Source organism: Gallinula chloropus (assembly GCF_964237585.1).
Source record: "Gallinula chloropus genome assembly, chromosome: 1".
In the NCBI taxonomy this organism is placed as follows: domain Eukaryota; kingdom Metazoa; phylum Chordata; class Aves; order Gruiformes; family Rallidae; genus Gallinula; species Gallinula chloropus.
In genome coordinates, this window is record NC_140085.1 from 204928450 (window position 1) to 204949897 (window position 21448).

Genomic DNA, 21448 nt, shown 5'->3' on the forward strand with positions numbered 1-21448 from the left:
CTGTCACTCTCGCACAGAGCCGGGGCATGCCCGAAGTTACAGTCAAACTGCGTTCTTTTAGCCATGGCCGGGGTTACCTGCCAGCCCTAACCTCACCACCGCACAACCGTCCCGGCCGCCGCTGCTGCTGCCAGCCCGAGGCCGCATCCCGTCGGAGACGATAAGCACAACTCTCCCCGCCGCCATCGCCTCCGCCCCTCGCCCCGCCTGCCAGAGGGAGGGCCGTGGCCTCAGCGCCGCTACTGAGCATGCCCAAGCCCTCCGCGCATGCGCCCTGCAGAAGCTCTGTTCATTCTAAGGGAGGACTAATTCTGACAGGATGGGCAAGGATGGTGCAAAGCGTTTCCCCTCCTCTCACAGCGCGACTGCGGGGCCTGGCCACGGGATGCGGCGGTTTCCAGCGCTGTTTCCTCCCCACAACCAGCGATAAGCTGTGTCCTCCTTCCCCCCCCCCCCCACCTTAGCGCTCCCTCCGAACAGCGCGCACCCACCTGCAGCCAACACCAGCAGCTCGCCGACCAGTCTCGCCCACCCTCCGTAGCTGCAGCGCCAGCAGATTGGCTTCTTCCGGTGTCATTCTCCCTCTTTCTGCGCTCGGAATGGCTTTCCCGACCGTCAATTTAGATGAAGGCCCGCCTACCCTCTCAAGCGGGTTCCTCTCTGGGCGCGCTGACGACACCACGGGTGTAGCTGAGCCGCAGGCACCGCCTTTCCCCTGATAAGTCCGTACCTGGCGCATTCCTCTGTCACTCACAGGGCACCCTGATACTGGATTGGTCACTTAGCCCCTCCCGCCCGCCGACAGACGCACGCAGGAGTTGGGCCGGGCGGTCGCGGAGGGGGAGGGGTGAGCCCGTTGCTGCCGCTGGCCGGCGCGGCTGCCATGGGCAGTGTGCGCTGGGCCTTCCCCTGCGCTGCCTGGCGCCCCCGTCGCGAGGAGTGGCTGCTGGCGGCACGGCTGGTGCAGCCCGAGGAGAAAGACCGCGTCGGCCAGTTTGTCTTTGCCCGCGATGCCAAAGCCGCCTTGGTACATGCCGGCGGGGGGGCACGGCGGGGGGCGGCTTCCCCTCCCTCAGGGCTGGCGCCGTTACCCCACGGGCGGGACTGGAAGGGCCGCGTTGCCCTGGGCCCTCCGTCTCATCCCTCCCCGCTGCTGCGGCGAGTGCGGGTGGCGCCGGCGGGGCCCTGCCCGTCCGCGGGGTGGGGGCGCGGGAGGAGCCCCTTCCGCTGAGGAGCCCACTCCGGCACCACCCGTTCCCGTGGGGACGCCGTGCCCTGCTAGCGGGTGCGGTGTTGGCCCAATTTCCGGCTTCCCGTGCAGGGCAGTAATTGCTCGCCCTGCTCACACCTTCACTCCTGGGGAGAAAGGGCGGTAGGCAGTCTGCTGTGAGCAGTTACTCGGGGAGACTTGGCAGCTTTTACGTCACGGGTTAGAAGTCCGGGTCAGCATACGCCAGGATCAGGCTGTACGGGAAGGCACTACTGATGCGTAAGAGGACAAAGCTGTTTTCCGTAATTCAGGTTTTAAATCTCACATAACAGTGTGGTAGTAACACTGACTGCACCTAATTAGCCTGTAAAAAGTTGCTCATCATTTCTAGCTGTTGGGTATTTCATTTAGCGCCTCGCTAACTCAAGGCGTGTGCTGAAAGGAAAGCCGCTGAGACGGGTTTACTGTTAAGTGTTCATCTGTGCAATAAAGTGTCCTACGTAAGTAAATAAAGTGAGGGAGGAGGTATTTTCTGTGATTCTTTTAGGCTGGGACAGCTTTCCTTTTGGTCTTGGATTATCTTTGCCAGGATATAACTGTTGTTATGTACTTGGGTCTGGTCAACTCTTGATTAAATTTACTTAACACAGGCTTTTATAAAAGAGGGAGACATATAAATTGCTTAATTAAAATACACTATTACTTTCTATTGGTGATAATAAGCCCACTTTTTTTTAAGCCATATGGCTTTCTAGCAATCACTTATATTTTGCGCATAGGGGAATTGTTCTATATGAATCACTTTCATTTTATTTCATAGGCTGGTCGGCTGCTGATACGGAAATTAATTGCAGAAAAGTTGTGCATACCTTGGAATGAAATAGACTTGCAAAGGACGTCAAAAGGAAAACCCTTCCTGGCAAATAACGTCTTTGATACCTATTCGAATTACAACTTCAATGTCTCTCATCAAGGAGATTATGCAGTTCTTGCAGCAGAACCTGGGCTTCAAGTTGGCATTGATATTATGAAGACTAGTTTACCAGGTAATGCATTGTGGTGATCAAAACAGATTTCTTAGTGTTTAAGTTCTGAAGATTTTAATGTTTCCCAAAGAACCAATCTGTGTCCTAGAAGTGTAGCATAATTCGAAGGAAGTGTGTAAATTTGTTATGTCTTTTTCTTGTAAATGCACTCATTGTTGAAGGTTTTCTGTTATGCTAGGTATGAATATATTTCCAGGTTAGAAAAGCAGAACCCTGGGAAAACAGGGTTATGAATCCTGATATGGTATTGGCTGGACCAGAAGCTGTACATATTTTAGTTACTGGTTTGCTGTCTGTCAGGTAGAAGCAGGAACAACTTTCCAGCTAAGGCCAGTAGATTCATCCCCATGAGAACTTTATGGCCTGTGAGTTTTACTCCCTTCTCCCATAAGTCTGAAGTACAAGGGTAAGCGTAGAGTCTTCCATCTGTTGAAGACAACCCTGTGTACCGGAATAGGCTGGGGATGGATCTGTTGGAGAGCAGCATAGGGGAAAGGGAGCTGGGGGTCCTGGTGGACAGCAGGATGACCATGAGCCAGCAATGTGCCCTTGTGGCCATGAAGGCCAGTGGCATCCTGGGGTATATTAGAAGGGGTGTGGTTAGGAGGTCAAGAGAGGTCCTTTTCTCTCTCTACTCTGTCCTGGTGAGACTGCACCTGGAATATTGTGTTCAGTTCTGGACCCCTCAGGTCAAGAAGGACATAGAGCTACTCAAGAGTCCCACACAGGGCCACCAAGATGATGAAGGGAGTGGAACACCTTCCTTATGAGGAAAGGCTGAGGGAGCTGGGTTTCTTTAGCGTGGAGAAGAGGAGACTGAGGGGTGACCTCATGAATGTCTATATACATGTAATGGGTGAGTATTAGTAGGACAGACACAGGTTCTTCTCAGTGATGTCCAGTGACACTGTTGTCAAGTGGGGTCATTACCTGGTGTGCAGTATGCTAATACACACACAGAGCAGAGGTATTTGATTTCTTCTAAATCTGTGCAGAGATATGTGCTACCTCTGGGTTTTGTGGTTTTTCACAAGACTAGTCCCCTGCGCACAGAATTTACAACCTATTTATTTTGTTACAGGATTAGAGAAACCTGCCTAAATTTACACTAATTGGTTAGTAATTACCACATCATCTACTGCTGGTCCAGCATATTCAAATTAGCATGCATGCTCTTGAAGGGGTGTGGGGGGGTCATTTGCATAGTCCTTGAATTGGGTAGGGAGTTGCCACCTTTCCGTTTCCGCCCAGTTTTGACTTGGGGCATCTCTGGCAATGCCTCAGCTCTGGCACCTGCTGGAGCTGGATGTTTCCTCTTTATCAGCCTTTCAGCTCTTCTCCAAGGATACTTTTTAGCATTGCTTTCTTGCTCTGGTTGGGGGTTGGGCTAGATGATCTTTCAAGGTCTCTTCCAGCCCCTAACATTCAGTGATGTCAGGACTGTATATATCAGCACCAGTCCCAGTGCCATGTGCTGAAAGACTCAGTGAGAAGGCAGCATGAGGGAACATTTGAAGTGATCCTGGTAAAAAAAATAAATCTCACAAACCTTAGTTGTTGGCCTATTTTTTTTTCGATGAAATCCAGTACGGAAAACTGACTCCAATAGTGGGCTTCAGGAACCAAATTATAAGTTGGAATTGTAGCAGAGTGTATTTTTAAATACAGTCTTATGAAGATCATTTAATTCAGAATGTTTATCAATGCATGACTGGGTTGAAGGAGGAACATACTGGGATTTAGGATTTACTGGAATTTTAGTTTTTGAGAATCCTCCTCAAATATTTAACCTGACATGACTGTAATAGTGGTGTTCTTAGAAAATCCCTCTTTGCAGTCTTCAATTTGCCCCGTGTTTTATACTACAAAGTAATTTGTGTGGCTGTGCTGGAACAGGTACACCCCTGAAGGAACTGCAGTTATGCAGGGCCCGAATACCAGATTGAAGTTGAGGCCAGTGCTTTAATCCTTGCTCTCCCATGATAAGAGGGAGAGCAAAACAAGAGTAAGTGATGTCCTGGCTCTGTCCCCTCCCAGTGTTTTGCACACCCCTGGTCTGTTTGCTGGGGAGGCAGAGTCACAGAGGCAGCCTTGATACTGTGCAAGCTCTGCAGCAGTAAATGCAATATTGGTGTGGCATCAGCACTGGTTTAGTTGTAGATTTAAACACATTGCTATACAGTCTGTAATGACAAAACCCAACACCCAGAGCCAGTACTTTTGGAAACACTTTTGCTGCACTTACCACGGCCATTACCACATGACTCCCTAATTACTCTTTTTGTTTTTAAAGGTTTACTGCTTCCACAGGTAAATAATGAAAATCAAAGCATTTAAACCTTGTTCTTTGTATTTTAAGCTTTTCTTGGGGAATGAAAAATTGAAAGTCATCTATACGTGCCAGATGTGGAGGTAGGGAGTTCTTGTATCTTCTGCTGGCATTTTGAAGACACATTGCTGATACCCAGTTGACAAATCTTATGAAAGTGTCAAACTCTGCTCCTAGAAGTAGGAAATAATTGTGAGGATTAGAGGTTTAACTTGATATTTACATTTAGAAACCTGCATTTGTCTTGTCCATTTTGGAACACAATTCATTCAACTTTGTAAGGGAATACAGTCTTTGGAAGGGAAGCTATTTTCCAGTTAATAGAAAAGTATCTTTTAACTTCAATATTAGCTATATTTTTAAAAATATCATCTCTACTACTTCCTTTCTCTTGTATTTTTTAGTTACTTATTCACTGTTACTTTCTCTTTTGCCTCAAGTTAAATCACTGAAATAGTGGGTAACTCAGTGTCCATTGATCTATTGCTCATTCTGCCAGCAGTGTCAGAACAAATCAAGGTTCTTTTACCTTGTATGAGTCTGTTCATTCACTGTCCCTGGTCACTGCTGTCATGAGAGGAGTGGAATCAAAGTTAGTCTGTCAGTATATATTCTCACTTACTCTTAGATATGTCAGCTTCAGCAGGCTAAATTTAGGAAGAAATTATCTCAAGTTCATCCTCTCAATGATGTTTTGGTTGCTATTCTGCTTCAGTCACAGCTTTTTGATTGCCTGTCCTACGGTTTCCAAATAACAACATGAAGCTGAAGTTTAAAGTAGGATTTGGCATTGGGGAAAGAGTTTAATCTCAGCAGAAATGTAGGAAAAGTAATGAAACTGAACTCAACGTTTAGTTAAATGAAAACAGGGTTTATAAACAACATTGTATCCTTAATTCCTTCAGTAGCAAGAGAAGTTCTTGCCAATGTGTCCTAGAATTGTTGGTGGAAGCAGTTATGACCTCTTAGGATAAAGCAAATGTTGCTGCATCCCCCTGGGCAGCAGCAGTCAGCGGCTGCGTGGATTTGATTTGTGAATATGAGCTGGTGAGGCTAAATAACACTGTGAGATGTGATACAAACAGGCTGTTGAGCTCTTGCTGAATGGCAGTGCAGTGTTCTTGCATGTCAGCCACTCCTCCCAGCTTTGTATCATTGGGTACTTGCTGAGGGTGGATGCTATTCCCTCATCCAGGTCGTCAATGAAGATATTAAACAGGACTGGACCCAACACCGAGCCCTAGGGAACACCTCTAGTCACAGGTCTCCTTTCAGATTCTGCTCCACTGATCACCACTCTCTGAGCTCAGTCCGACAGCCAGTTCTCAACCCACCTCACTGTCCATTCATCTATCCCATGCTTTCTCAGCTTTGCTATCAGGATGTCATGGGAGACTATCGAAAGCCTTGCTGAAGTCAAGGTAGATGACATCCACTGCTCTCCCTCCATCTACCCAGCTGGTGATGAGATCATAGAAGGCTATGAGATTGGTTGAGCACGATCTTCCCTTGGTGAATCCATGCTGACTGCTCCTCATGACCTTCTCTTCCATTTGCTTGGAGATGGCATCCAGAACAAGCTGTTCCATCACCTTTCCAGGGACAGAAGTGAGGCTGACTGGCCTATAGTTGCTCGGATCCTCTTTCTTGCCCTTTTTAAAGACTGGAGTGACATTGGCTATCCTCCAGTCCTCAGGCACTTCTCCTGTCCTCCAAGACCTGTTGAAGATGATAGAGAGCGGCTCAGCAATCACCTCCACCAGCTCCCTCAGCACACGTGGATGCATCCCATCCAGGCCCATGGATTTGTGTGCATTAATCCCTTTGAGATGCTCCTGGAGTACCCTCACCTCAACCAGAGGGAAGCTCTTCATTTTCCAAACTCTATTACTTTTGTCCAGCATCCAGGGGTCCCAAGGGGTCTTTGAAGTGAAGACCGAGGCAAAGAAGGCATTTAGTATCTCCACCTTCTCAGCATCCCTCATCATCAGGACACCCGTCTCGTGCAGCAGGGGACCCACATTATCCCTGGTCATCCTCTTATTATTCACATATCTAAACCCCCATAATAATCCTTTATGTCCCTTGCCAGTTTCATTTCCAGATGTGCTTTAGCCTTCCTAGTCACATCCCTACAGGCCCTGGCAACATTCCTATATTCTTCCCAGGTGCTCAGACCCTTTTTTCCACAATTCATAAACCTTCTGCTTCCCTTTGAGTTTACTCAGCTCCCTGCTTATCCACGCAGGTCTTCTGCCTCTCTTTCCTGATTTCTTACTCAAAGGGATGCACTGGTCCTGGGCTTGGAAGAATTGCTGTTTGAATGCTACCCAGCTCTCACAGGCTCCCTTACCACCTTCTTTATCTGTCTTTATCCATGGCTACTTGATCCACCTCTCCCTCTTCTGTCAGAGATCTTAGGTATATGTTAACAGAAAAGGGGGCTGTCAGAGAAAGTCACAGTATCCACAGTCTGAATTCATGGTGGCAAGTTTCACAGTGCCTGTGGGGTACAAAATACGTCATCACAGATTTTCCAGTTTTCCTTTCCAGTGTCGGAACTTCTGCAGCTAGCATAGTCTGTCCTGAAGTAATTTAGCTGTCAACAGCTTGTATGCATTTTCTGTCCTTTAATACTCAGTTCTTGTCATGTTGAGTGAGAAATAACACTTGTTTTGTGTCAGCACTTCATCATGAGATTGTTTTCCATGTTATGGAACTTTACATAAATATTTGTAAGTTAAATAAGAAATACCAGGTTCTAAATTTTAAGGGGGTTTTGTTTATGACCATAAATCTTTCTTTTTGGAATTATAATTTCTTCTTTTTTCTTTTTTCTTTAAAAAAAACCATGGTATTTGTGAAAACTTTGTAATGATGTGTAAGAAAGAGAGCCAGAAAATCAGCAATATTAAGGGTAGAATTTTAAATTGTAGTCTGAGTAATATGAACTAAAGCTAGCAATTTTTTTCACATAAAAATTTTGTCTTTGTGGAATTACCTAGAACTGGTTGAAGCGTGGTGCTGTGAGTATGTAACTTGGACTCCAGCAGCATTGCTTCCTCCGCTGGTTCCACTGAGCGGTGCTCTTGCTCTGCAGTTGACAAGTACATTGCCATTCTGAGAGTGAACCCACTATAAATCTCTTTCTTTGGAATAGCTACAAGGACAAAGAGTTCCCTGTGTACAAAATACATCACAGTACTGGGTTTTGTTTTGTGATGTGGAGTTTTTTTGGTGGGTTTTTGTTTGGTTTTTTTTTTTTCTTCCCAAATGTGTGTTTAAATACATAGTACTTCATCTTACGATGTCATCCAGCAGAATCTTGGTTGAGGTCTCCAGTGTTTTTGTATTCCTTTATTATTCTATCAGTGAACATAGTATGCAGTACAAATATACAAGAGAGTATCATGCAGCTGAAAGTGTTGAGAAATATGCACTTAAATTGTGTGCTGGCTTGTTTATATGTGCACCAGGTCTCCTTATTACATTTTATGTTGCCTCTCAGTCTGTTATGTTTGTTTTACTCATGCAATAAGAAGCTGCCTCTTTCCATATTACTTTTGTTGCATTATTAAAACCTGAAAAAGGAAACTACTGCAAGGCTCAGCCTTCTTCAAAGGTGAAGGCAGGCCCTTTAGCTCAACTTTGCTACGAAATTTCCACAGGTATGCACCTTTCCCCCCCTATTTAGATACTGAGCCAAATGACATAGTGATGGTAGAAAGGAAAATGTCCTCTCTAAGTATGGTGTGTTGTTGCCTTTTGGCTATCTTGCTGGTTGCTGTAGACTTAAATTAGGCTTTCAGTGTACTTGTTTTGTAAGAATTGCTGAGAGGAATGATTTTTTATTTTCTTCTCTTTAGATCAGTTTAAGATGAACTCTTAAATCATTTGGGGAAAATGCACACTCTACTGTAATTTGTAAATGGAAGTATCTGTGGACATAATTAGGCAAGAGACCTAATGCATGTGAAATTATTGTAACCCTATCACAAAATAATTGAGAAGGATTCTCACAGTACTACTAACTCCCTTGGAAAAATGCAGCTTGTGATAATGTGTTTGGGGTTTTTTTTTAACTTATAGACAAGAAATTTTGCAACAAGTGTCAACTTGGTTTAAGTGGTGTGTGGGATGTTGATTTACCAGTCACCTACACCTTGTAAAGTAGAACATTTTCAGAGACTTAGGAAATAATTACAGCTTAATAATGATTGCTTTAGTGTTTGAAAAAAGTTTAGATTTTAGGTTCAAGAGTTTTCCTGCTGTGTGAGTGAATTTCTTTTCATTAATGCAGTTTTTAGCTTAGATGGAATTACAAAGGTAAATAAACTAACTTTTCATTCCTGTTCTTTTGTAATCAGCTGCCATTTTTCTTACCTATGTTACTTTGATCCAGGCATAACCAGTCTTAACATAATTGCAGAACTAAACATTTGTCATGTAGTAAAATTAGCTTTTCTCATTAATCTTTCAGTTTTATGCTAGGTTTGCTTATTAAAAGACATAAAAGGCTAAATTTTCTGTGTGTGAACTTTATGGAAAATTAATTTGTTCTAATATTACTTCCTGAAATACTTTTTTTAAAGTAGGCTATGATGTGCAAACAACTGATTGAAACTGAGGCAAAGAAATATAAACAGAACGTAACTAATATTTCCTCTTTTTTTTTATTCTCATGATTTCATCAAGGTGAGATAATAGAAGAGATGACAGAGATATTCAAATTGGTGATATGCCACATGTGAATTGGAGGATCCAAGTCCTACAGGAAGCTAAATATCATATTTAGTCTGCCTAGTACAGGAAATCTCTCTCCCTAGCCATTTTTAAAATTTGTGCTGTTTCTTTTGGTAGTCATAAACTAGATGGAGAGTTAGGCACAGCTACATCATAGTTAAGATACTCAGAATGTCTCTTATCTGGTAGCCATGCTCAAATTACTAAACTTGTAGTGGTTTTCTCATTGCTGCTTTTCAGCTTTTGCTATAAGAATTTATTGACCTAGAAAGGAATGCCAAAACAGGTTGTTCTTTGCAATGCTCTTGTCCTCCTTACAGTGCTTTAACTTTACCTTAAGCAAAATATTAATTCTTCTTTGGTTTATTATTGTATTTCGCTAAAACTGAAAGCAGCAGTCAGCATCTGATCTTTTACTACAAGAGATAATTGCCAAATTATTAGTTAATGATACGGCTGTAGATATGTAGGTGCACTGGGATGAAGAAATTATGAAGGATTTAGGTTAAATATTACTTCTGATTAAGGAAATCAGAATTTATAAATATGAAGTCAGATGATTTTTAAATGTAGTGTGAAAGCAACTAATATTGAGTTAATGAATCCTGGTGTTCATGTGTCATTATACTGAGTAAACGGGGGATTTTCTTTGTTTCTTGCTCGATTTGAAAATGGGAAGAAGCAGCCATCTTAAACATAGTCTTAAGGAATACATATTGTATAGCAGTCTCACTATTGTGCTTTATTTAGTCACAATTCTAGCACTGTTTTTACCCGGAAATAATCACACTTGTAAAATACTTGCACATTCTGATAATTGATTAAGCACCGATTCTTGGTGAACTGTGAAGGGAAAATCAATGTAGAACAGTGAAAATGAACCTGTGGAGAATAAATACATTTTGAATGAGGGATAAACAAACAACTAAGAAAGGAAAAAAAAAAAGAAAAGAAACCAGCAGATTTTAGTAAAAATAAGAGATGGAACAAAGAAACTAAGAATGCTTGTCTGGTTTTGTTTTGTGTTCTCAAGTGTGTTTCTGCACACTGAATTCACATTAATCACAATTTATTCCTTAATTGATCTTCTGGGAAATTAAGTTACACATTCAAAATAAGGGGCTAAAGAGAACTGAATTATTATTTTAACAAAACTGAAATTACTTCTCAGCCCACACTAATGACAGTTAGCTTTGACTTTCCAAATTAAGAAGTCTAGCAGAAAGATGTGACTGGAGGGCCAATATTAAGTAATTATTATGTAGGTATGAAGAATTTGCTTTTTGACTCATTTCTTGCTAACACTGCCTATTTTCAGTAGCTTCAGCTCTACAGGTACATGTTGCAAGAGCTGGGAAAAAGAATCTGTCTTTATTCTGTGTTGTCAAAAGCTCATTTGGATGTTTTCTGTGCAAGAATTGCAGTTTGGAGCACTTACTACTTTCAAGGTTGGGAGACAATGTTTTAGAGACATACTTATGAAATGATAGAAAATGATCTTAAATATGTAACACCTCCCCTCAGTAACTACAAAAAAATACCCTCCACTGGATTTCCATGACATACTTCATTTCTGAGAGGAATTCTGATTTTTAACTAGGAATGTATTTTTATATTCCCACACTGAAGGTGACAGGTCGCTGTTGTCCTATCAGTTTTTCAGGAATGTTTAGGGACAGGAGACTTTAGCTACTTCTGTATGTAGCCGTTTTCTTGCCTGGTGTTGGGTTGGTGGTGTAAGTTCTAGGCATTTGTGCCTGTGTTACATGCTGTGCTGTGTTTTGGTGGAAATTCTGATCTTGTAGTGCATTAAAAAATTGTATTTGTCATGTATAGTTTTGCTGTCTGTTCATCCAAGTTGTTGGGTTTCGTATTAAACATGTAGAACTTTTTCTAGCAAAACTAATTTAACGAAAAAACAGCAAACACTTGGAGATGGTATCTGCAAGAGCAGAAATAACTAATAGAGGTGAATGGATTGTTGAAGTTCACCACTTTTTCAGTTGTGACCTGTGCTCTGCATTTGCTACATTTATCTTCCTCTTACATCTTTTCTTGTGTAGCCTGATGGCTGGATAAAAGATGGTTCCAGCAGCGGCTGGTCTGGAGCTATGCAGGAGTTGATTTGTGTCTTAGTGAAGGGGGACAGCATACTGCAGTCTTTTCTCTGTGGGAAGACCAGACAAAAACATGATGGACTTTAAGCTGTCAGGTGGGCCAAACAGTTCATGTGCTGGCAAGGCAAACAAATGGCTTTACAAGGTCGTTTTGTTTGGGGGCGGGGGCATGTTCTTCCATGGTTACTTTCACAGAGATTGAGACCCAAGTTTAAAACGCTCATGCTTCTTCTGTTCTCTTGCAAGGTTCTTTGGACTTCAGTCTGAAGGGGGAAAAGAGGGAAAGAATTTGCATACACAGAAATGGGGATGTTTTAAGTGTGGAAACAATAAGGGACATTTTTAGTATGCCAGGCTCTGAGATTGATGTTCTGGGATGGGTTTCTGCGCAGTGTCCTGACTTCTGCCATCACAAGAAACTCTGTTCATTGGCTTCATTACCTCAGTAGGAGACTGTGATATGGAAGGACACAGTCCCACAGTGTGTGTGTGTGAATATCGAGGACTACTTCCACACCAAACACCAAATTTAAAGAGATCTCTCTCATTGGACTGTTTCAGAGAAACCAACTCAGTCTGAATCAGCTTGTGCTTTCTAAGGTCACAAAGATTCCTGGGGGAGGAATTGTGTTAGTCAAATAAGGGAGGTATTAGGAAATGAGAATCATGTAGTAAAATTCATGTGGAAGATGAAGATGACATAGGTAGTTCGAATTGGCTTTTTTCTCCCTCTTTTGTCCAATAAAACATTTATGTACCAAGATGAACTCAATGCACTCTCAGGTTCTGCAGTGGTACTAGTTACTTAGACGTGGAATACTCTCCCTATCATCACATTCTCACTAAAGTAGCTACCATGTCCTGTTATCTCAATACTGTATGGTTCAGTAGCAACCGTTACTAATACCTTGTGGGTGATGTGGTGGTTTCACTGTGGCTGGAGGCTAGGTGCCAAACCAAATAGGTCTATCACTCCCTTTTTCAGCTGGATGGGGAAGAAAATATATGCTGAGAAGCTTTAGGAGTCGAGATAAGGACAGGGAGAGATATTTCAGCAATTAACATTATAGGCACAATGGTCACAACATGGAATTAAAAAAAAATCTCATTTATTACACTGCACAGACTCACTCACTCTGAATCCAGAGGAGGATAATGAGAAGACCAGATCTTAAAACACCTTCTGCCATCCCTCCCTTTTTTGCACGCTCAACTTTATTCATGGTTTCTCTCCCTTCCTCCCCACAGATGTCACAGAGGTAGATGGGGAACAGGGGGTTTCAGTCAGTTCCTTCTTGGGGAGGGGGTGTCATTCCTCACACTCTTCCCTTGCTCCAGTGTGGGGTCCCACCCAGAAGAGACAGTCCTTCACGAACTTCTCCAACATGAGTAATTTCCCTTCGGGCTTCAGCTCTTCACCAGTTGCCCCAGCTTGGGTCACTGCTATGGGATGCAGCCATAAATCATAGAATGTCTCTTAAGCCCAGACTGCTCCAGCCTGGTCCCACCCAGAGTCACAAACCTTCCCCCTAGCAAACCTGCTCTGATGTGGGTCCCTTTCTACGCAGGCTGCAGGTGGGTTTTTTCCCCTAAATATGATTCATAGAGGTGCTATGGCCTTTGCTGATGGGCATGGCCTTGGTCAGCAGTGGGTCCAGCCTTAAGCCCAGCTGGAGTCGGGCCTACAGAAAGCTTCTAGCTCCTTCTTGCAGAAGCCACCCCTACAGAACCCCCACCTCCACCAGAACCTTGTCACACAAAACCACAACAGTTGTTTTGCAGTATATGTGATTCAATGTGAAGATCGAACTGGCCGCCATCCCCCTTGAATTTTTGTCTCTGTATCTTACAGCAGGACCATATATGCATGCATATATACATATGCACCCTCATATCGATCTATATGTTGTGTGCATATTGATACACATATGGTTTGTTATTTATATAAATGCCTGTGTGGTTATATATGTATACACATGTATATATGTATACACACACATGTTGTATAGTGCGAGAGCGAATCTGATTTCACTGGAGGCCTGAAGTGATCCTGTTTTGACATCGGGTTGTCATCCTCATGGAGGTGTGTTTTTACTTGTCTAGGAGTAGTAAGTAGATGGTATTAAATAATAGAATTTCTTCAAAATACGTTTTTTAGCAAAAGATTTATTGTCAAAGCTTTCAGTCAATATAATCTTTCTGTGTGTGTGGAAAGGCTCTCTAGTACATTACTTCATAAAATGAGAGATCTGATGGCTTGGTAGTACTACTGTAGTGTACAGCTAGTGATGGCCAGGCACGTATCTGTCCTGGTTTCAGCAGGGATAGAGCTAATTTTCCTCTTAGGAGAAGACAACAGTGCTGTGTTTTGGATTTCAGATGAAAATAATGTTGAGAACACAGTGCTGTTTTAGTTGTTGCCAAGCAGTCAGGGTATTTCCAGCTTCTCATACTGCCCTGCTAAAAAGAAAGTGGGGGGCACCCAAGAATCTGGGAGGGGACACAGACAGGACAGCTGACCCCAACTGGCAAAAGGATATTCCATACTATACAACATCATGTTCTGTATATAGCCAAGGAGTGAGCTGGGAGGCAGGGCAGCTCAGGGTCTTGCAGAGCATTGACTTTAGGGGGTGATAAATTGTACTATTCATCATTTCTTGTTGTCTTTTCTGTCCTATTAAACTGTCTATCTCAACCCTCAATGTTTGGGGTTTTTTGTTTTGGTTTTTTGAGGTGTTTTGTTTGGTTTTGGGGGGATTTTTTTCCATTTTTGATTCTTAGTCACATCCCGGTTGAGGGGGGACAGCAAATGGCTGTGAGGTTGTTTTGGCTGCAGGCTGGGTTAAACCACAACAATATCTTATATGTGGGTGCTATTGCATCAGCAACATCTTGAGGTTTTTATTGTCTTTGTAAAGAGTAACAGAAGAAGATCTAACTCCATTAAAACATGTTATGTTCTCAAATGTCTCTTAAAGAGATCTGAGCATGTTTGACTTTTGTGCCTTTTTTTTTTTTTACATCTGTGGGTGTCTCCTCACAACTTGTGAGCATAATGGCTTTATAAAAAGAAACTGTACTTTAATGTTTATTTAGATCTTGGGGGTTTGTGTTTATTTTTAGTGTGATGCATCCTAACCTCATGAGTGTTGAAAGGAAGTAGAGTTCCTGCTGTTCTGACAAAATGAAATGATTGCTTATATTCTATAATGGGAAACTGATTAAAATGCCATTTTCATGGGGTAATTTACCTTTTTGTTGAAATAATGTGGCTATGTAGAGCTCTGCTTGCTGTGGTCATGCAATCTCTTAGAAAGATGTTAAGTGAGTAAAAGGTGTAACTGTTGACCTAGACAAAGAATTTCTTGTAACTGCTCATTATCTTTTTTACTATTACTGTTTAGTTATAAGGAAGCATATTTCATTAGAAGAATTGGGGTTTTCTGTATCATCTCAGTGACTGAGAGCCCATCTATTTTAAATCTTTACTTTCTTTACTCAGAAGCAAGCTAAACTTGTGTCCTTGCACTCAGGTATGATTATGTCAGTAAGCTCTTCAATGCCAAGTATATATTACAGTTGAATGTTTTGTATAGAAGGAACATGTAAAAGTATGCTGAAGTCCAAACCAAATTCAGGAGTATCTGGAACTTTTTGTATTTTAGGAACAAATGACAAAAAGCATGTGTCTGCCACAGACCATATACTACCTGCCTGTAAATGGGTCAGATCTGTCATATCCTGTAAATGGTTGTGACTTCTGTTAGCTGTTGCATGTTTTTATTGATTTTTTTAATTTGAGCCATACCTGCATGAAAATTGTTGTTTCTTGAGTGCTATTTTGTAGCTAGAGCTAGCTAATCCATAATGATACTGTACCTTCTTTTATGTAATGTTGACTAAAATATTCATCACCACCGTTATACCAAATCATAGTAACGCAATTGAAACGTTAGCAGTTCCTCTAATATTGCAGTGACTTAACAATCCGAACTGTGGAGAAAATATCAAGCATTATCAAATTATGGCAGCCTTTTTATGACTCCTCCATTTTTACAATCTGAGAAATGCTTAGTGTTCAAAGGAGGCAACCTCAAATTTTCTGACATTTCAAAGTCAATGCTGCTTCTGTGAGGTACTCCAAGATAAAACATATCATTAGTAGTTACATGACAAGTGTAGTTGTTTAAGATCACTGGGAGAATTGAGGGTTACTGGCAGGAAGTGGAGAGATCATGGAATGCAAATCCAATTTCCAATTCACACTAAAACTGTGTGAGGTAATAGATTTAAAAAACATGCATTGTTATTTTTCCCTCTGGTTCTTCTAAGTTAGTCATTCATCTAGCTAATTATATCTCCTGTGTTGTCAGTTCCTACACATCTGTACAAGGGTTACTTGGTATTAATAAACAATTAGGATTCGGGCCTCTGTTGCAGAAGAAATCTTTTCTATGTATTAGTTGTCTTTGTTTTCCGTTAGAGATAGTAAAACGTGCTCATATATGGCTTGCATGCTACACAAAAAGGATTGTCATCCCAAGAGTCCAGGACTCAAAACTTACTCATCCTATACAGTTCGTTAGCTTGCAGGATTTGTAGCTAGCCTGTGTTTTACCTTAAGTAGATTGATCTGGTCATACTTAAATAGCTCATTTTTCTAGGTAGTTTGTTTCACACTGTCACTAGGCCCATTTGCCATCTGAAAGGAGATTGCTGAGTATTGATCAGATATTAGTTCTTGATCACCGACCTGTTCCTTTCATGCAGTTCAAGGCAGTTAGGAGTCTGTTAGCATTCTGGGGTTTGGGTTTTTTTGTTGGTTTGGGATTAGTTGATCAGTGAGCTGGCAGTGGTAGCTTTTAGTTCTCGATTTCCATAATTTTGGATATAGAACACAATATAAGCGAGTTAGTTTGTGTCTCACCAAAGAAATTTGAAGATTGTAAAGCTGGTAAAAAATAGAGAGAGGTAGGTTGGTCATCTACTCTTACCACTGTTTTTGAGATGTCATGTGTTCGATAACTTCAGGTACAGTAGGACAGTTACTATTACTACCTTTAATTTTACATTGTATTACTGAAGCTGATTTATGATTGAGCTGATGTTTGTAATAATGTAAACAAAATAACCAGTGTGAAGATTTCTGTTAGCCCTATGGATAGTAATCTTCACTATTAATAGCATCATAATTTACATGGATCTTAATTCTGATTGTCTTTTCCTACAAATGCATCTTGCTTGGCTTTTTTATCAGGTAGAAAAATGTGGGCAAGTTATCCTGTATCTGTCTGTTATTTCTCAGGCATTTCTTCAGATAGGACTAGGGAATATAGTATATTATCTTATACATCTTTTAAATCCCCATGTTTTCTATCTGGTCTGAGGTTTTGCTGTTGCACAAGGAAAATGCAAAGCAGATTTTTGGCATAGGCTTTCAAAAAAACCCAAAGCCAAACCCAGTTGTCATTGCAGTGGAGAAGATGGAAATACATATTCCAATGGAATAGCTTGTGCAAAAAAATCCACAATGCACACACATGTGTGCACATGCTTATCTGTATATAGTGTGTTCACTTTCTGAGTTTCATATGTACTACTGTCCTCTAGCACTTACTGCCACTTCCCACTTTTCCTGAAATTTGTGTATTTTTAACTTAGTGAAGAAACTTTTGCATTAGATTTTATTTGGTTTTAAATGACAGAAGACAGATTTTGAGCGGTGGGTTGGTTTGTTTGTTTTTTGAAGGATCCAATGTGCTTTAAAGTTATTAGCAGGGAATGATAGGTGTACATAGGTAAGACACTGATTGCCTTCACAGCTGTGTTAATTTTCCATTTCATCTTCTGTCTGGGTACCCTGTTCACATGTCCTACAGACTTGGACAGCAGGCACACTGCTAGTCAAAACACAGCCCAGGACTTATGCTCAGAGCAGAGCTGTGTCTCTGTACATGCATGGTGACGTCACAGTGTCAGCCTCCTCTTCCCTGGGTGCTTTTAATGGCTAGAGGGGGACCCATGGGTCACATCTCTGCCCCTGGGTGATCAGCCCCAGCCCCTGTAAAGAACTCTGTTTTCAAATCCTGCATTATTTAGGCTGCCCAAGGAGATGGTGGCTGCCCCCTCCCTGGAGATTTTCAGGGCCCAGTTGGATGGGGACTTGAGCAGCCTGGTTGAGTGAGAGGTGTCCCTGCCCATGGTAGGGGGGTTGGAACTTGATGATCTTTAAGGTCCCTTCCAACCCTAACCATTCTGTGATTGTATGATTATGATGTAATAGGGGTGTGAGGCTTAAGTGTCTGTAGATTAAATAAAAATCAATGGAAATATATCTTGATCTCAAGAGTAAAACCTCCAGCTTCTCTTGTGATATCAAATTAATTCAGACACCAACTGGAGGAACAGGCCAGAGATTTGTTGGATACCTTTCCTCTATTAGCTACTATTCCCTGAGAAGCAAGTCAGTGAGTGTTATGGGAAGGAGGAGCAGCTTTACATGTTCTAGGGAAGAAAGACTTGTAAAGCAAGGACATTGAATAACCAAGTCGTCCAGTCAGTTTTTTTCTCATGCAAATGAGCATCCAGGTTTGTATTTGTTAGGCAGTCAGACAATTTGTCAGTTAGTTGGACATTATGAAGTGAGTATGTTTTGGTTAAACTTAAGAGTTTTCAGGTTGAATTTGTTGCTTTTCAGGAAGATAATTCAATGTAAAATCAAAACCTGCTTCCCATATTTTAAGGTTGCCCAGCTCTGTAACAATTTTTTTTCAAGTGTGGACTTTACAGTAGGCTAGAGAAATACTTACAGATTTTAACGATTACGAGCAACTGCAGAAAGAGTGAATGAGCAGTGGCTAGTGTAAAGGTGAGAAAATGAGTGAACTGTAAAAACATCTACAAATGAAAATGTATTTTCAAGTAAGAGAGAAGTGGACGGTACCAAGAAATACTGAAGTTTGTTCCCCAGTTTCTCTTGAAAATAATCTATGTAATTTTTGAACAGTATATCAACTGTAAGTTAGGAAATTAGAACCTTGGCATAAGAACCTTAAGTAGTATCTACGTAAAGCATTGAAACTGGTTTTGAAGTTTACATTGCCAGGAATTTCCACATTCAAAAACTGTAACTGTTAATTTAGGATTTCTTAAGGTTTATAGTTTCACAGTCTCACAGAATTCTAGGGTTTGGAAGGGACCTCCAGAGTTCGAGTTCAACCCCCCTGCCAAAGCAGGTTCCCTAGGACAGATCACACAGGTAGGTGTCCAGATGGGTCTTGAATATCTCCAGAGAAGGAGACTCCACCACCTACCTCCCTGGGCAGCCTGTCCCAGGGCTCTGTCACCCTCACTGTGAAAAAATTCTTTCGCATATTGGTGCGGAACTTCCTGTGCTCCAACTTGAGGCCATTAGTTATTGAAGTTATTTGATTGATAACTGAACAAATACATGCATATCTGAAAAGAAAAAGCCTCTTATTAATAACATTTTTATGATTAGACTTCTACACTAAAGATAGTATTTTTAAAGTATGAAGGTAATTGTGGAAAAAGATACTAAATTTTTGACAGATGTAGTAGTTGATATATTCCATTATGAATCAAGAAAGCTCTCAGTCACAGTGGACCATATTTTCATTAATCCTCTCGACCCAGGCAAGTTTGATTTCATGTTTAATTAAAAAAAAAAATCTCATCCCTACCCCTTTTCATGTTAATGTCTTTTATGCTATTGGCTCAGGTTTCTGTCATTTTCAGTTTCCAAAATGAACTTTCTCAATTCCCTTTAGAATCTAAATCAGCATTTTTCTCTCTCTATTTTAAACCTTTTGTCCAGTGTACCCACTTACAACCCCAACCCTATTCATTATTTTCATAGACTTGCTTCTGCCACAATTTTTTTTCATTTAGAGGAAACCAGTCAAAGGTGAGTGGCTGTTCTTTCAAAGAGTTTTAATAGTTGATGGGAATAAGTATGTTTTCCCATTAATCCTAAGGTATCTGAGAAGCAAGCTTCCTCTTTTTGCTCAGCTTCCAACACTCCACTGATTTTTCAAATCTTGTATGAAAAGATGTCTTATCTCTTATGTATTTCTGAAATCACAAAATTGAATTTATTCCATTTCAGTGATGAACCCCCTCCTAGTTAGGTGCTTGACCAACCAGATAAATATTATGCAATTTCCTGATGCTCACCAAATAAGTGATTTACATACAGAATTTTTTTTTCCTGAAGTGCAGGTGGTGTGTGTTACAGGAATTGTGCTTTGCCACTGAGATGAACAAGATTAAGTTAAGTATATTGAATTTATTGGAATCTGAATCTAAATTCTGATTCCTCAGAAGCTGTAAATATGACTTACAGGAAGGAATATTCAAAATGCAATTTGGAGCATTTCAATGAAATTTTTCCACATAGTTGCAAGCCCAGCTAATGTTTTGGCTCAGTGTTTAAGTGTGGGGGGTTTTTTTTGTTTTGTTTTAATAACCCTGAACACTGGGAAAGGAGCGCTGGATTATATTAGCAAGGGCTCAGCACTATGTGAACCCATCTGTGTGGCGCCTGCTCTGGAGCTTGTTAGTGTATGGATGTTGAGAAGTGCAGGGAAATCAGATACATAGTTTTCTGCAACATACATAGACATATCTTAAAGGAATCCTTTTTTTTTTAACTGCTGTGAGTTAAATAAGAAACAGTAGTACAATTACTTACGTTTCAGGGAGTGTCCAGACTTATAATTGTTCACTGAAAACATATAAAATATTCTTGGAACTATTTCTGTTATGTGTATGCATTAAAATAAAAGTATTTGTTCCTTCAGAGAATCTGTTTTCCATGTTTTAACTGTCAGTGAATTTTTATCATGCTTCTCCAGTTCATAGATCTTTTTTAAGAGTATTTGCTTAGAATTTGCTCTTACAAACCCACAGAATTTTGCATTCATTAAAAATTATAGAGCATTTATGTACCAATTTTCCTCCTGAATAAATACAGATCATTGAATCACAAGGTCCAGCCGTTCCCATCCTATGCTAAACCATATCCCTAAGTACCTCATCTACCCTTTATTCCTTTTCCTAAACTGAGAGAAAAATATAGGCGGTAAACAGAAGAGGGAAAAGACTTAGGAAAGTTTTAGAAAGTTATTATCAGAATAGGGAGCTCAGTTGTTCAGTGAAGGACCCAACAGTAAGGTGATTAACTGGAACCCTGTCTTACCCTGTGCTTCAAATGATCATCTGTAGATTATACCTGAGCAATCCAAAATTGTATCCAAAATAGCTGTTATCTCTAAAATAAGCATATTGGAATAACTTGTCATGAAAACTCTTTGGTGTGTTTTTAATTAAATACAATTCTTCTGTAAACTAGAACTTATTAATCAATTAAAATGATCACAGAGATAAGTTCAAGTGTTTGAAAGGTGAGCTTATTTCTTGGAGCAGCTTGCAAATGTGAGGTAATTTAAAAACAAACTTAAAACCAACTGAATAATTGCTATTTGGGACTTGTTCCCATTCTTTCAAAGGCAGTTTTTGTCAGTTGTGGTGAGTATGTCTGAGGCTTTTTAGCTCAAAGTAAAAGCAAAAAAACCCAACCAAAAACCTGTAGCATCTGAATGAAAAGTTTCTACTGCTTCTAGTCTCATCCCTCAGGTAATGAGAGATGAGAACACGGAGGAGGGTTTAATGAGGTGCCACCAAGGTGATCAGAGAGTTGGACTTCTTGACCTAGGTAGAGCTGGGTTTTTTGAGCCTGAGGAGGGAAGACTAATCACAGTCTCTCTGAAAGGCAGCTGTAGAGAAGGTGTAGGTAGCTGTCTTTCCGAGGTGCACAGGGACAAGACAAAAAGCAACAGGCTTAGGTTGCTTCCATAGAAATTCTTTGTTGATAAAAGAAAACAATTCTTTACCATGAGAACAGTGAAACACTGCAATAACTTGCCCAGAGAAGGGGTGAAAGACTCTGCTTGACAGGGCCATTAGTAACCTAATATAA

At 41.1% G+C, this 21448-nt stretch overlaps 1 protein-coding gene across 1 annotated transcript in view; it reads left to right on the forward strand.

The window, feature by feature from the left end:
- The first annotated feature begins 736 nt into the window (after positions 1–736).
- The window catches only part of AASDHPPT (aminoadipate-semialdehyde dehydrogenase-phosphopantetheinyl transferase), a 36363-nt gene continuing 15651 nt past the window's right edge, over positions 737–21448 (forward strand). The window contains exons 1-2 of the mRNA XM_084265243.1: positions 737–1027; positions 2031–2256. Of these exons, the coding sequence (XP_084121369.1) occupies positions 884–1027; positions 2031–2256 (370 nt within the window). The 5' untranslated portion in view covers positions 737–883. The remainder of the gene's footprint in view (positions 1028–2030; positions 2257–21448) is intronic.